Source organism: Pteropus medius, unplaced genomic scaffold, assembly GCF_902729225.1.
Source record: "Pteropus medius unplaced genomic scaffold, Ma_sr-lr_union100, whole genome shotgun sequence".
In the NCBI taxonomy this organism is placed as follows: Eukaryota; Metazoa; Chordata; class Mammalia; order Chiroptera; family Pteropodidae; genus Pteropus; species Pteropus medius.
The window spans coordinates 15,545,806-15,560,568 of NW_024344378.1; the positions used below are offsets into that span (position 1 = coordinate 15,545,806).

The window sequence follows — 14,763 nt, forward strand, 5'->3', positions numbered from 1 at the left end:
CTTGAAGGAGATGGTTTGGGTATAATCTCCATTCCCTTCTAAGCTCTGTGGAGGAGAAAAGGGAGAACATGGTACACAGCTTGTTTCTTTAGCTGTGAAACAATGGGCTTGCAGGAGGAATGCTCTCCAAGCAACCCATTGTTGCCTGCTTCTCTTTACCTACTCTCTACCTTCAGTTGCTTTCATGTCTTGAAGCTTTGTCTTCAGGTCTGTTTAATTTTTCTATTTTACTATCCCTATAGAGAGGTCTTGTCTAGAATATGCGTTTTCCTCATATTTTATATAATCATTTTATCTTGGTGCTCTTTTAGGATTACATTGGTACCGATAGCTGGCTTTTTTCTAGGAAAAAACTATATCATTTAATTTAGTCCTCCCTACTTCCCCTGGTGTAATTCAGAGGACTAAAACAGAATATAATTTAGGGCAGAGCAATTTAAATAGAAGAAGACTATGAAATGGCCAACATTATTCAGTAGATATGGCTATGTTTTGGGAATTATCCTCTTTTTTATTATTCAAAAAAGAGGAGGAAGAAGGAGGTAGAGGAATAGCAAAAAGAAGTATACATAGGACTGAAGTGTCATTAGTCTGGTTTGGCATTGTGAGATTAATAGATTTTTTTTTTTTTTTTTCTGAGTTAATAGTGCCCCTCACCTTGGAGAATAGAAGAGCAAGTTTTGTTTTCAAAATTTGTATCAAAAAGCGACTTAAGTCTAGTGGTATTGATGAACTTGGATTTGTTTGCTAAATACAATGACCTGAATTTAGGATTAGAGTATAATAGCCTTTTATTACAAGCATTTCTTTGCCCATTACTAACAGGAAAGAACTTGACTTTCAGCAGACAGTGGAGAAGAGATATAAATTGCCTTGAGGGAGATCTGCATTTTTCTCATATGGAAGCTCCTGAGACAGTGCTCCACAGCTTGTGTGCTGGCCATGGCCTTATGCCTTAGGTGCAGATGACCTCTACAGGGAAACAGATTCAGAAGAAGGACACAGCAGATTTTACTAAAAAATGTTCTGCTTTGCACAAGGACTCTTTCACGTGCTATACTTTTTGTTCTGTGTCTAGTGTTGATTAGGTTATCTGTGTGCTCCTGTTTCTGTCTGCATCATTGTTGGCTGTCTTATCTATTAAGTTCTCCAGGGGAGGTGCGGTGACTGTTTAACTCACATTATTTCAGTGTCACACAGAGGACATTACATAAATAAACATTACATTAAATTATGTGTGAGCTCTTACAAAAGGAGGAGGTCATTTGGGGATTAAGAACTTTCCAGAGACAAAAAGCTAACTGCTTTCTGTCTGTCTCCATACCCCAGATTCATCCCACTCTTTCTACTGGTTGTTCGTTTTCAAATTGTGTTTGCATGTGCTGGATTATCTGATGGCTTTAAGTGCTCATGTGTGTTCGTGTGTGCACGCACCATCATACCTGCCTCTCATCTCCCCTCTGGGGCTGCTTAATTCAGTTTAGCAATTATTTATTCCTCTTCCCTTTGATGACTCAAATGGAATGCTCTATTACACATTCATTTAAATCTCCCAAAAATGGTGATACCATAAACCACTGTTGCAATCTACACTCAGATGTGTGCACATTCATTGTCAGAAATCTTGGATCTGGGGACCGCCAGGTCCTGGAGTGAGTTAAGTAGAAGGATCAGCTCCTAAATATATATTGAAATAAACACACACACACACATATATTTTGAAATATATATATTTTATCAAGGTTCAAAAATTTTAAAAGATAAATGAAAAATGACAAAAATGCCATTGACCTGTGGTCATTAAAGAGTTAAAAAATTAAGTTTGTCTATTATAAAGAAAAAGTATTTCAGGAATGGCTGGAAGAAGGAAAATGAGAGAGAAGGAGTCTGTGGCCAGTACCACATCTGCTAGGTAACAGTTGTACAGTTTTTTTTTTTTTTTAATGAACAGAAAGCGAGGGCCCTTCAGTGGTTCTGCCTCGGCTTTAGTAACAGTCATACGAGTATTAGGCTACATCCTGTGGGGATAGTTAAGCACAGTGATTAAGAATCTGTATATAATGTGAGTTAAACTTGCCCATCACTTATAAGCTGGGTAATTTAAGTGGCTTAGTCTCTGTGGGCCTCAATTTCCTCACCAGAAAAAAAAAATGTGATAATTACTTGAAATACCTTTAATAATAAAATTTGTCTGGCATACAGAGTAGGCATCTGATAAATGCTAGATGTTATTAATAGCAACTACTTACGTTTGCTCAGAACTTTAACATTTACACAGAGTTTTTCCACTTCCTATTGTGTTTTTTTCTCCTCTTTATGTCTGCACAGTTCTAGAAGACTAAGGTGAGAGATACCATTATCTTCTTATTTATTGTTTTAAATAAGAGAAGTCCATTCAGTATTCAACTTACCTGAGGTCACGCAATGCCACTCTAGTTGTTACTCAGTTGTTACTAGCTGTTACTCAGCCGCCACTCTGCACTCTTTTTTTGCTGGCAGAGCCCACCTCTTACCATAAAAAATGCCAAGTGACAATACCAGCTCTTCCTTTTTCTAGTCTTCATGGCAGCCACAATGTGGGCCCGTGGCTGGATCCTGGCCATTGAGAATACAGAGATCTTGCTGGGAGGGCTTTTGGGAAAGAGTTTCCTTTCTAAATTTAAAAACAAAACAAAACAAAACAAAACCAGATATATGCTAGATGCCTTTCTTTGCTGGATGTAACTATGTCTGCATGTGTTGCAAAGAAGTGTTATGACCGCTTGGCAAACAAGAGGACAAGTAGCACCAATATAGACATTATCAGAGAGGAACTATCTACATTGTATGGATGTTTGATGACATCACTTAGCTAAACTAGTCCTGAAACTATGTAAACTCTGGATATCCTGTTATATAAGATAATATATCCCTAACCGTTTGAGTTACTTTTAGTGTTCTCTTTCTTGCTGCTAAAGGCATTCTAACAGATATGATGGCTAAACCATGGCTCAAAATCTAGTCTTCCTCTGATTCCAAAGACTTTATTCTTTTCAGCGGAGTGCACTGCCATCCTAATATCAACGCCTTTCACGGGAGAGCCAAATGTATCTCTTATTCTGATATTCTGTGTGTATCTACCCACAATCCAGGCTGTAGCTAAACCTGAGGACTTGCTTGCTTCTGACTGCTTGCTCTGTGAGCTTTCAGACCTATGGGTCTCTATCCCCATGCTTCCTTCCCTTACATTACCACCCCTGAAGTCTCTCATCTCCATCAGACTTACACACGTCCTCCGGGATTCGTCTTGAATGCCTCCTTTTGTAAGAACCTGTTATTGATTATACTGTTCTTTCTTGCTCTCTAAAAGACATAAACACTTCTTCTCCTGCTGCATCCCTTTTTTGCCCCTTATTTTGTAATATTCTGTGTACAGTTGTGCCTCTTCCACTTGACTGTAAGCTTCCAGGGACAGGTACTCAGTCTCATTCTTCCTTTATGTCTGCACAGCACATATTTCTTTTTATTCCTGCCTCTTAAGAAGGCATAATACATGTTTATTGAATTAAATGTGTAGAATTTTAGAGTTGAAAATCTGTCTTCTGAACAAAGCTCTCATTTTCTGGGAATTAGAGAAGGTTCTTATTCTTGGATTCATGACCCCGCTAGGATTCAGATCAGCGATATCATTAAAGTTATCGTCATTGTTTTATGTGCATAGCTTTTATTAGATCACTTTCTTAAAGAATATATGGCTCTTCAAAAGAATGAGAACTTCTGTTTAAGTTGGAAAGTTAAATGAATGCTTACTTAGCCAAAGACACAATCTGGGAACATGCATATTTTTAGGAAAGCCACTGCTGCGGATTTGCTTCTTTTCCCTAAAACAAGTGCAAAGAAAAACACCAAAAACAAAACAAATTTCTGGCTCTTAAATAACCCCCTGAAAGATTGTTCCAGATCTATTCCAGCCCCTTTAATTTTCTTTCCCTATATTCACTTCCATCCACATCTGTAAAAACATCTGACCAAATGGTCTCTGGCAAGCTGCTGTAGGAAGCACAGAGGCGGCCATTCAGGACTAGGTGATGGGGAAACACCAGAGCCTGCTGGAAGCTGGAAAGGGGATAATGGGGGTAGCCAGCTTCAGCCCCTGCCCCAGCCTGTTGGCATTTTCAGGCCAGACTGTCGCCTACCCCAAGGAATGGAATTATGAACAATAGTATGGTTGAGCTCTGTGGAGTCTTCCCACGTGTTACAATGACAGAAACACCTGCCCAAGCTAGCCCTGAATCACTAACGACTGAGAGCAATACAAAAGAAAATGCCATGATTTACAAACTAAGGCTCCTTTCAACCTCTTCATTATTCAGGATTCGGAAGTATAGACCATTAGGAATGAAAGACTTTAGGGTCTTGTAGCCCAAAGTGTACATTGCCAAGAAGCTCAAGCCAGATTTTTGTTTCCCTTGAGTTTAGGTTCTACTTCCACAATTGGACAAAGGGGCCCAGGGGTCTTTTCCAACACTATCTCTTTGGCCAGTTGTGCCTGAAACCCCTGTCTGACTTTTCTGTTGGAAAGGACATGCTTTTATTTCCCATGGATTGTTTAAGTTTTTTGGCAGCAAAGCATTTCTTGCCAGACGGGGTCTGCTTATTCGGATCCAACTGGGAGGGTTTGGACTTGCTGTTTCCAGCAAAAGCCTTGAAATCCGACTTGCTATGGTCATAAGGGGTAAAATCCTTTTCTGGTGGATCTGGATCTTTTGGCTTCTTGGAGATTTTGAGTTGTTTCTTCTCTTGTTTCTGTTCTGTGGTCCGTGGGTCACTCGTTGTTCGCTCTCTCTTCCTGGCAGTGTTCTCGAGGGCAAATCATTAACAATTGAAAATGAGAAAGCATGCCCTACTTTTCTAAGATTTTCCTTAAATGAAGGTGATATAAGATGAAGGGCCATGGCCAGGCCAGGTGTCCTAGTCTAAATGTCCATTAGTTTACCAAGAGCTATCCTAAATTCATAGTTTAAGAAGAATAGTCAGCTTTCTAGGACAACTTCTTCAAGAAAGATTCTCCTTAATTCTTTGCTTCCAACCAGACTGCTACTGCTAAGCAAATGACATAGGAGACCTTCATAGGCGAAATATGCATGTTCTTTCCTTCTTAAGGGGTAAAGGTTGACTCCCCAACCTCCAGCACCCATTCTTCTGGGGTGCATTTTTTAAGTTATCACAGAAAGGGTCAAACATTATGTTTTGTTTGTTTGTTTGTTTTAAAATAAATGGAGAATTTCTATGCTGTTACTTGGAGATTCTTACAGTCTAGCAATTAATACAGATGTTTTCAAAAGTATACTTTGTAGAATCAGGTTACCAGGAGGTGTTTTGGGGATTTCTTAAATGTTTGCAGTGTTGTTTTTAAACTATATTTTTATATTAATTAAAAAAGCATGCTGTCACATTCAAAGGTGTCACATATCTAAAGACTTGGCGTAATGGAGACCGCGGAGGTATTAACTTAGCCTGCTGCCATGCTAATTTATTCTAATGAATTCCTGGAAATAAGGCTTGCCCTGCTGTTTGAAACAGAACATTTGTGACTGGATTTTGTTATTTTACAGTAGAATACTCTTCTTAGTCATCTACATACTAGTGTCTACTAGTGTCTCCATTTATCTCTACGAATGCTTCTGATTCCTAACCAAGTACAAAAGAAGATGAGGATAAAAGATGGGAGGAGTAGATTGGCATTTTCTACCCCATCAGGGTTCTCTGTGATGGTTTCTTTTCTTTTTTTCAACTTTATTAAGGAATAATTGATAAAGATAATTGTATATACTTAAACTGTACAATGTGATGATTTGATACACATATACATTGTGGAATAATTGTCATGATCAAGATAACTAACACATTCGTCATCTCTGTTTATTGTTTTGTTATTGAATTTTTGTCTTGTTTTGTTTTTGGTTGAAATGCTAAAGATCTACTCTCAGTACTTTTCAAGTATACAGTATCATATTGTTAACTATATCACCATGATATACATTAGATTTTCAGAACTTACTCTTTTTATAACTGAAGGTTTATATCCTTTGACCTATATCTCCCCATTTACCCTTCCTCCATCCCCTGTCAACCACCATTCTACTCCGTTTCTATGAAATTTTTTGTTGTTATTGTTTTAAGATTCCATATATAAGTAATACTACATAGTATTTATCTTTATCTGGCTTATTTCACTTAGCAAAACGCCCTCCAGTGTCACCCATCTTGTTGCAAATGGCAGGATTTCCTTCCTTTTTATAGTTGAATAATATTTCATTGTATATTAAATGTAATACCACACTTTCTTTATGTAGTGGTTTCTTAATAGCTTTGTACAGAGGTGACGGGGGAGAGGATGGAGTTGGTGGAATTATTCAGTAGGAGTTTTGGAAGATAGACCTTGGAAAAGGAATAGTAGTTTGGTGAGCTCAGGTGGAAAAAACTGGACACAACTCTGGGAAGGGCACCTGTGGTCACTCCCTTGAAGACCCTCACTTATCCCTACACAGAACACTGTTTCTGGTGCCCTCGCACTTTTTAATGAATGGATGATTTGAGAATAGCAGCTTGGTAAGTGAGCATATTTCTTATAAGTATGGACAAAGTGTTGTTCTCCCCAGAAGCTTTGTAAGCAATGGAAATGGCAGGAGGGAGCCACAGCAAAAATACAGGACAGGTGGCTTATGGTGGCAGTGGCTCCTAGGCTGGTTGGGGGTACTTAGACATGTCGCTGTGGAAAATCCCAGAAATAACTGGGCAGTGAGAGAGATGAGGCACGAAGTCGGTAGAAATTTTCAAGTAATAGATATTTGGACTGTCGTTAGTCAAAGAAGATATCTTAAAATTTATAGAAGAATCCCCAAATATTATTACCATATGTTCCACTTATTGTTTTGAATACGGGATATTTTGGTACCATGTAGTGGTATGCTGATGGATATTCCATTTTGTGTGAGTGTGTATTCATCTAAATAGCCTTGCTCTCATTGATTGGATTTATAATTAAACACTATATACTTGGACAATGCTATGTACTTGTACTTAGAGAATTAACTCTATACATGAAAATGGTTTACTGAATGAATAAAAATAAATTATCATTTATATATATTTAAGTACGCATTTCATTTGATTAAGGAATTCCATTCATTTTTTTTAAGCTTGAAAAATACACAAAAGATTGTATATAAAAGGACCAGCATAGGCAGGCAATTACATTTTCCTTTTTTCTAATGGTGGTGGTTTTGGCCGTGGCCACTTTAACAGGTGCTAATTCTGTTAATTAACCAGAACAGAAAAACAAACAACAACAAAACAGATATAATATAATGACACATGAATAGTAAAGGGGAAGTAAAGGGGAAGAGAGATTTCAAATAATCAGTTGAAATCATAACTAAAAGTTAGCAGTTTTCCCTCCTTTCTTACTGTGATGGTTGCAAAAACAGAAAGATTAGATTGATTCAAGCAGATATGCTTTCAAATGCTATAAAGGACACTTCTTCTGGTGGTGTATTGATAAACTGCCTGAGTGTATCACTGGCATTTTTGTTTTACTGGCCCAGCAAGAAGAGTCAGAGAGCGGATTTGTACCTCACTGTCCAACTGCCTGTGACTTGCTTAAACAATTGCTGAGCACTGCATGAGGGGCTCCACACCATTACACACTGGGTTAAAGGGTTCCTTCTCTGAGGTTCCTCTGAATTTCCTCATCAGATGGCTGGGAGACCCAGCCTGTGGCCAGCTGAACTTCATTGTTTAGTTTGCTGCCATATTGTATCAAGAGCGAAACTACCTAGAAATGCTTTACACCCGCACTACTCGTATTTTCTCCGTGGGGGATTTATAGGCCTGTTCGGAAAAATTGTACTGAGGTGAAGCAGCAACATCACTCTGTGTCTTCAAACAAACAGCCACCCTGCTGCTGCCGATCAGCATTCCTGGGATGGTGGTGATTGAAATTTAGCACTTAGAGAGACTTAATTGGCACACAGACCTGTTAAGCATATGCCCCCACCATAGGCATGCCATCTGATGTGCCCATGGGGTGCCCAGCACCTCACACATGCTCTCATTTTGCTAAAGAAGCAAGTTTTGAACACATCCTTGAAGGAAGCCTGGGCAGTGGTTTAGGAGAGCGGTAGCCTTAGAGCACAGGTCCCAGATCTCTGCCTGTCTTTGTGTTACTATGGTTCTACATTCCCTTGAACTTGGAACAAACCTAAGGTTGTGGTTGTGCACAGAGTTCTGGTTCATTGGCTGTGAAAGAAGTGTTCGAGATCTGCTCACTGATGCCTGTGCCTTCAGTAAATCCAGCCCCGTGCTAGCAGAGTGGAACTCAGAAGGATTTGGCACTCTTGGCAGCTTGCTGTCTTGGAATTCAAGGTTAGGATGTTCTGTGCTCACTAGGGCTAGAACTTATCCACTTGGCCTTCAGACAAAATCCTGGAAATCGATGTCTACATTTTTCTGCTGATTCCGAAACAGCAGGACTGGGACAAATATTCTAGGCTGCGAGTATCAGGGGAGAAATATGAACCTCAACAGAAACGGAGCAGCCCTCTTAGGTTCCTTTCCTCATGGAAGAACGACAAGTAAGGGTGAGGAAGGACATCAGTGCTCAGGGACATGCTGCTCTGTCGAACCTTCCCATGTCCTGGTGCTCATGTACTGTGCGTAACCAGGTGGGCCCTGTTCATCACTGCGAAAGAAGCGGCCTTCTAAGTTGCCATGATGGGCATGAGTTTCAGTGGTAAGGGGTAGAGAGCTCTCTATCACCTTAGCTTTTTTCAGCGAGTGCCACCTGTCCTACCTGGATCACAGACTCCCAGGCCTCATCTGTAGTTATGTTCTCTTCTGGCCTCAGGCGAAATCCTGGGTTCCTAATAAATGCTTAATAAGTGTTTTTGAGTTCTGGAAGAATGAACTGAATAGTTGGGGTTCCTCTGAGTGAAGCAGACAATAGCAATAGGTTAAAATCAGAGGAGTTGCAGAGGAAAAAAAAGGAAAGGAATAACCATTAAGAACTTCCATGCTAAATTAGGATAATTTGCATTTATTACCTAATTTAACTTCTCACAGCAACTCTTTCTTGGAGACAGCATATTGAGGTTCAGAGAAGCTAAGTAACTTGCCTGGCATGTCAGAGCTTCGAGGGCTGGCTATACATCACTGCCCTTCCTCCCCCCGAGCCATCTGCTCAGTGGTCACCTTGCAGGGTGCGTGTTTGACAGCTCCATGAGTCTTCCCTGAAGGTGTTAAGCCCACAGGGTAAGCAATGCCTGGGATGGCAGGTGACACTTGCTGTGGGGGTGAAAGAGAGAACTTTGGGGAGGGGATCAGGCTTGAGAGGTTTCATGGAAGGCACTGGCAAACCCTGCCTCAGTCAGAGTAAGCGAAAGCTGTAACAATTCATTCAATTATGTTAAGCGCCCATTAAAGGAATCCTAAGCCCTCCCTTGGGCCATTTCAGCTCTATGAGATTGTAATTGTTTGAGACTAACCATGATGTCTTCTTTTGCTTTCAGGTGATTCTCATTTTGACAAAGCTCTATGACTATAACCTGGGGAGCATCACCGAGAGCTCGCTTTGGAGGTATGGAGATAAATTGAGCTAATTATTACCATGTTATTTAAACGTGATGCCCTCACCTGCTCTCCTTCACCCGCTTTTCTCCTGGTGAGAAAGTTCCTGGCTCTCTGTGCCCTTCTTTCCTGTTTGCTCTCTGTTTCCCTTACACGGTTGGGGTTTATCTCCAGGCAGAACTGATCTTTATTTCTTTATAGACTCCTTCTTTTGGCCACAGATCTTTTTGCTCAACTGTTCATCAGGTTGTCCTTATGTGTTTTGGTTCCTGCAGTTCTCACTGATCTGTGAGCTTATTGGAACAAAAGGGAATGGGGGTAGCTTTGTAGAGGGGATCAATACAACCTCTAGGTCTGCAGAACCCAGGCATGCTCCCGTGCAACACTCTCTCAGCTTCTCTTGCGCGGTCCTGCGGCTCGCTAGCAGCACACCAGTGCGCTCACACACTTATATGCGTGCCTTTTGCTCTGGGATTCACTCTATATTGACTCGCATATATAGAGTCTAATTAATACTTTTTCAGATGAGTGATACAAATCCTTCAGGGGCAGACTCTTCGGATACCAGCACAAAAGAAAGTCCTTAGAAACCCAGCAGCTATTATCACCTTTTTTCTTGGAGACCTTATAACCCTTTTTTTTTTTTTTCATTTTTAAAATCTGTTTTATTTCTCTCATTCTTGATTGGCTCTTCTCCACCAGCCTGTGTCATGTCCCCATACCTGAGCCAATCTCTGAAGCCCAGGAGAGCACTGCCCCTATTTAGGCAGGTCTGGATCATATGATAATCCCTGAGTCTGGGAGAAGATGCTGTTAACCCCAGAGATAATAGTCAATGATCAGTGGCTTGATGTTAAGCCCAGTGTCTGTTCTGATTCATCAGTGCCTTTGTCATAACAATGGCTAACTGTGTCAAATATCACTTATGATTAGCCTCCCCAGCACACACACACACACACACACACACACACACACACATGCATGTACCTACTAATTGGGGATGGTTATACTGGTAACAGAAAAGGAGGGATGGTGTTTGAGCAGTGGGTGTTCACTGCATAAGATCAATGAGGAGTCCATCACCTGTCAGTTCACATGACAAGGGGACACTGGCTACCGGCTTTCAGCTCTAAGTTCTAGAGAGAAAGGCTCTAGTCACCCCATTTATGTGATATTCTACCCCAATATCCTCAACATTGGCTGGGAAGGGAAGGTTGATTTGCACAGGAGCGATTTGGGTCCAGGGCCTGACCTTAGAAAGGAATGCAGTTGTCATACAAGAGGAGGATCACGGATTGGATAGATACCCCAAAGGAACCTACCATATTCTGTGAGGGGTTTGTTCATCAAATTTCGTTTTTACCCAATGTCCGTTTTTCATTAGGTTTGACAGTAGGTACAGGAATCCCCAAATTAATTGTTCTGTGCTTTAGGAAAACCTTAAGAAAACTTGTTGTTAGGCATTTAGGTTATTGAGCTCCTCCTCCAACTAGGAGGTCAGTTTGCAGAGTTATGTCATAAGGAAATTTTGTAACTGAAATAAAGTGGGAAATTTGGTCAGAGCCTCAAAAAGTACAGTCCTTTAATGCCTCAAGGGCCTGACAGCTGCTGTATTATTTAAATTCAGTCTCTGTTCACCAGAATCTCAGTGACTTTGAATAAACTTATGCTTCGTTGATAGATTCCTCTAATATATGTACATATATGAAAGTAAAAGCCAGCTTTTATTCTGCAGTGCACCTGCCATATAGTGTGGTCAGCATATTAGAAAATTAAAAGATATGCAATTCTGTCTCAGTGGGACAGGCTTTTAGCAGCTATAACTCTCAACCTGAGACGTAGGAAGGGCATGCTGGAGGGACATGAGGAGCAGCTTTTCCTAGACTGCTGAAGCTCATGTTCAACATGCTTCTTTTTCTCTGATGGGGAATTGTTATCAATGCCTCAGTCCAGAAAGAATGTACTTTAATGATTTAAGGAAGGAGATTATTATAGTAAAAATGACATCACATTCCAGTAGTATCAGGCCTCTCTTTTGAGAGAGCTACCTCCAGGCGCTTAAGCTTGGAAAAGTATAGCAAAAATGACGTTTTGACCTTAGAATCAATTTCATTGGAGGATATATGTGTATACACACACACACACAAATATACATACACGCATATATGTATATACATAGATATATATATATACACACACACACACATATACGCACACCTATATTTACTTTTCTAACATACCCACAAGAATCATTTGCCATATACGTCCTGTGTGGCAAATGACTACTGTGGGTATTAGAACTACTCACTATTAGAACTACTCACTTTAATACTTTAAAGTATTATTAGAACTACTCACTTTAATACTTTGTACTATTAGAACTACTCACTTTAATACTTTGATAGAAGAGCACATGTCTTAGTGAAAATATAACTTAGAAAAAAGGGAAAGAGAAGGAAAAATATTTAGAATACTTCATAAGTGTTTTGGCAGAGCTTGTATTTTTGATCAGCTCCTGATGTCCACCTTTTGTCTTTAGAGAGCCTCTTCGGAGGTGCTACTATAGAGGAGGGGTGAGACAGGCCTGTGCGAGTCAAGGATGGTGATCAGAAAGCGAGTTCCTCATGGTTCTGAGTCATCTAGTTCAGCCTTGCTTGGAAGAAAGCTGACTGCTACAGCGTTGACTCATTTCTCCTACACCAGCTTGTACTATCTTTTCAGAAAACCTGCCTATACAAAACACTGGTGGCTTGGTAGGGACACAGACCAGTTGTTAGAGATTCTCATGGTGCCCACAGCACTGAGTGCAGAGCTTAGCACATAGATGATGTTTAATAAGTATCTGTTTTTGAACAGTCCAGTGAGGACTCCAATTTTATCTCTACTGCATGGTCATCAACGCAAGATTCTATTTCTCATTCGTTTATTCAACATAGATGGATTGATAACTCCTTTAGGCCTTGTATTGCTCTGGTTCAGTGAGGGAAAGGAGGATGAGTACATAGATCAATGGCATATAGGCTTTATTTTCCAGGTGTTCATTGTTTAGAGGTGACAAAGATCTGTGGACTGTTAAAACTAGAGAGAAATGTACTTGCATATGACCTGCCCTATGTAATTGTACTGGGTAAGGTAGTTAAGCAGCCACCCAGAACTGCCAGATCCAAGAATATAAATCTAATATAAATAGACAAAATATTATACAACCATAAGTGTTGTAATAAAGATATAAGTATTTCTTTTTCACTTTGCTCGTGTGTATTTTCTTTTCTCAACTAGACTTTGAGACCTTAAACCCAGCACCTTGATGATTTAATGATAATGGCAATGGGGCTAGTGATAATCATAATAATGACAATAATAAAAACTAACTTTTATTGAACGCTCACTGTGCGTTAGGCATGGTGCTAAGTGCTGGACATGCATGGTTGCATCCTCTCAATTTGTTTTTACAGTGCGTTCAGTGTCACACAATTAGTAAATAAGAGCCCACACACTTACAGGCATGTTAGTTAATAAACTTTAATCTTTTGCCACTTATTTTATCCTTTAGAGTCCCATCTGCCTTATGTTAGATCTTTCTATACTTAAGAAGGTAAGCAAACAAAATTTTAATCATATGTATATGGTTTTCTAAGCACTGTGACATTCTGAGCAGCATTCTTGTCCAACAAGTAAATATATGAACTTCTCATTTGAGCCCTTATTCTTTACAGCTTTGACCAGCTGAAGAGTTAACAGGGAACAAATGGCAAATGCCTTTAGGATGTTAGAATAGGAGAGAGGCCAAGAGGCAGTTGACCTTGTAGTGATATCTTAGAGCTTTAAACTTCACTGGATCAACAAGCTCTGTATGACAATGTCATGTACTGCTTTATCAAATTAATGAGCTTTCACTCCCAGTCAGTCTTGTCATTGATTATACCTTAATCCTGGAGCAAGTTGTTGATTTGGCTTTGTGTTGTGTTGTTGTTAACTCGGGGAGTCAAACTGAGAGAAAAGGGGGATGATCTGACACAGAACAATTAACTACACCTCAGAATCTTCTCCACCTTACAGTGGATTAAGCTTTGAGATTTGGTAGAGCTGGTGGTTTTACCATATTGAAGCAAGATAAGCTTAAGGGCTGAGATAAATAAAATGTCAAAATCTAAATACAGTATCTCTCAGAAGAAATGTATTCATCTTTTTTTCCCTCTGCCTGGGTAATCAGCACTCTGCTGACAGAAGCTTAGCTGGTGAGAAAGCCCTGGGCAATTCTGGAAGGACTGAAAGCATATTCTCTTAATGGGACACACAACCTTCAGTGCCTGTCACAGAGCTTGCCTGACACAGAGCTGACTTCTTTTCAAATTCAGTGGTATCCTATTTTCAGATTCCCATGAAACACAAACAATCTTCTGAACAGATCTCCAAAATTATGCACTTGTCAAACAGCAATACCTGCTTTTTGAAGACAAAGGAGCATATGGTTAAAGTCAAGAGAATGGATTAGGCTGTCTATTTGATTCTGCCCTGGGAGCCAACCCTGTTTCCGTATTGTAGGAGCCACTTTCTATCTTCTTGAGTGTTACACACAGGGATTATCAAGAGAAATGTCTCAGTGGAGTCTTTGTGGAGAGAATGGCCATAGAGTGCTTTGAGGCAGTGTTTGTGGGGGGTTGGCTGCATGCAGCCAGTGCTCTCCGGAGAGCACCTGGGGGTCAGGCTGACAGAAGCTGACCTGTAGACGGTGAGTCTCTGCTAACCTGTGGGTGATTCCCATTTAGTTGGAAGTCTTTTTTCCCTTTCTACTCCTCATCTAGGGGAAAAGCTAAGGGTGGCTTGGGACAAATTGTTAGTCCCTGCCTTGAGGATATTTTTCTACAAAACCCAGCTTTCAGTCAACTAGGAAAACAAGGATATAGAACAGGCATACCATCCCTAAAAAAAAAAAAAAAAAAAAGAGAATAAAGCTACAGAGTGATAATTTTACTGCGAGTTCTCTTTGAGTCGGACGATATTATTCATCCCTGTGCTTGCAAATGTTTAGTGCTTCCTGGTGGCCCCAGGTGAGAGCCACACTCCCCAGTGGGATCAGGAGGTGCTTGAGATATGGTCCTTTGGATTATGGTCCTTTATAATTCCTGCTGCCATACTCATATTTGTGTCACATAG

General features: G+C 40.2%; 1 protein-coding gene across 1 annotated transcript in view; it reads left to right on the forward strand.

The window, feature by feature from the left end:
• SORCS1 (sortilin related VPS10 domain containing receptor 1) overlaps window positions 1-14,763 on the forward strand; it is a 452,195-nt gene that overhangs the window by 157,675 nt on the left and 279,757 nt on the right. The window contains exon 2 of the mRNA XM_039871262.1: window positions 9,549-9,616. Within this exon, the coding sequence (XP_039727196.1) occupies window positions 9,549-9,616 (68 nt within the window). The remainder of the gene's footprint in view (window positions 1-9,548; window positions 9,617-14,763) is intronic.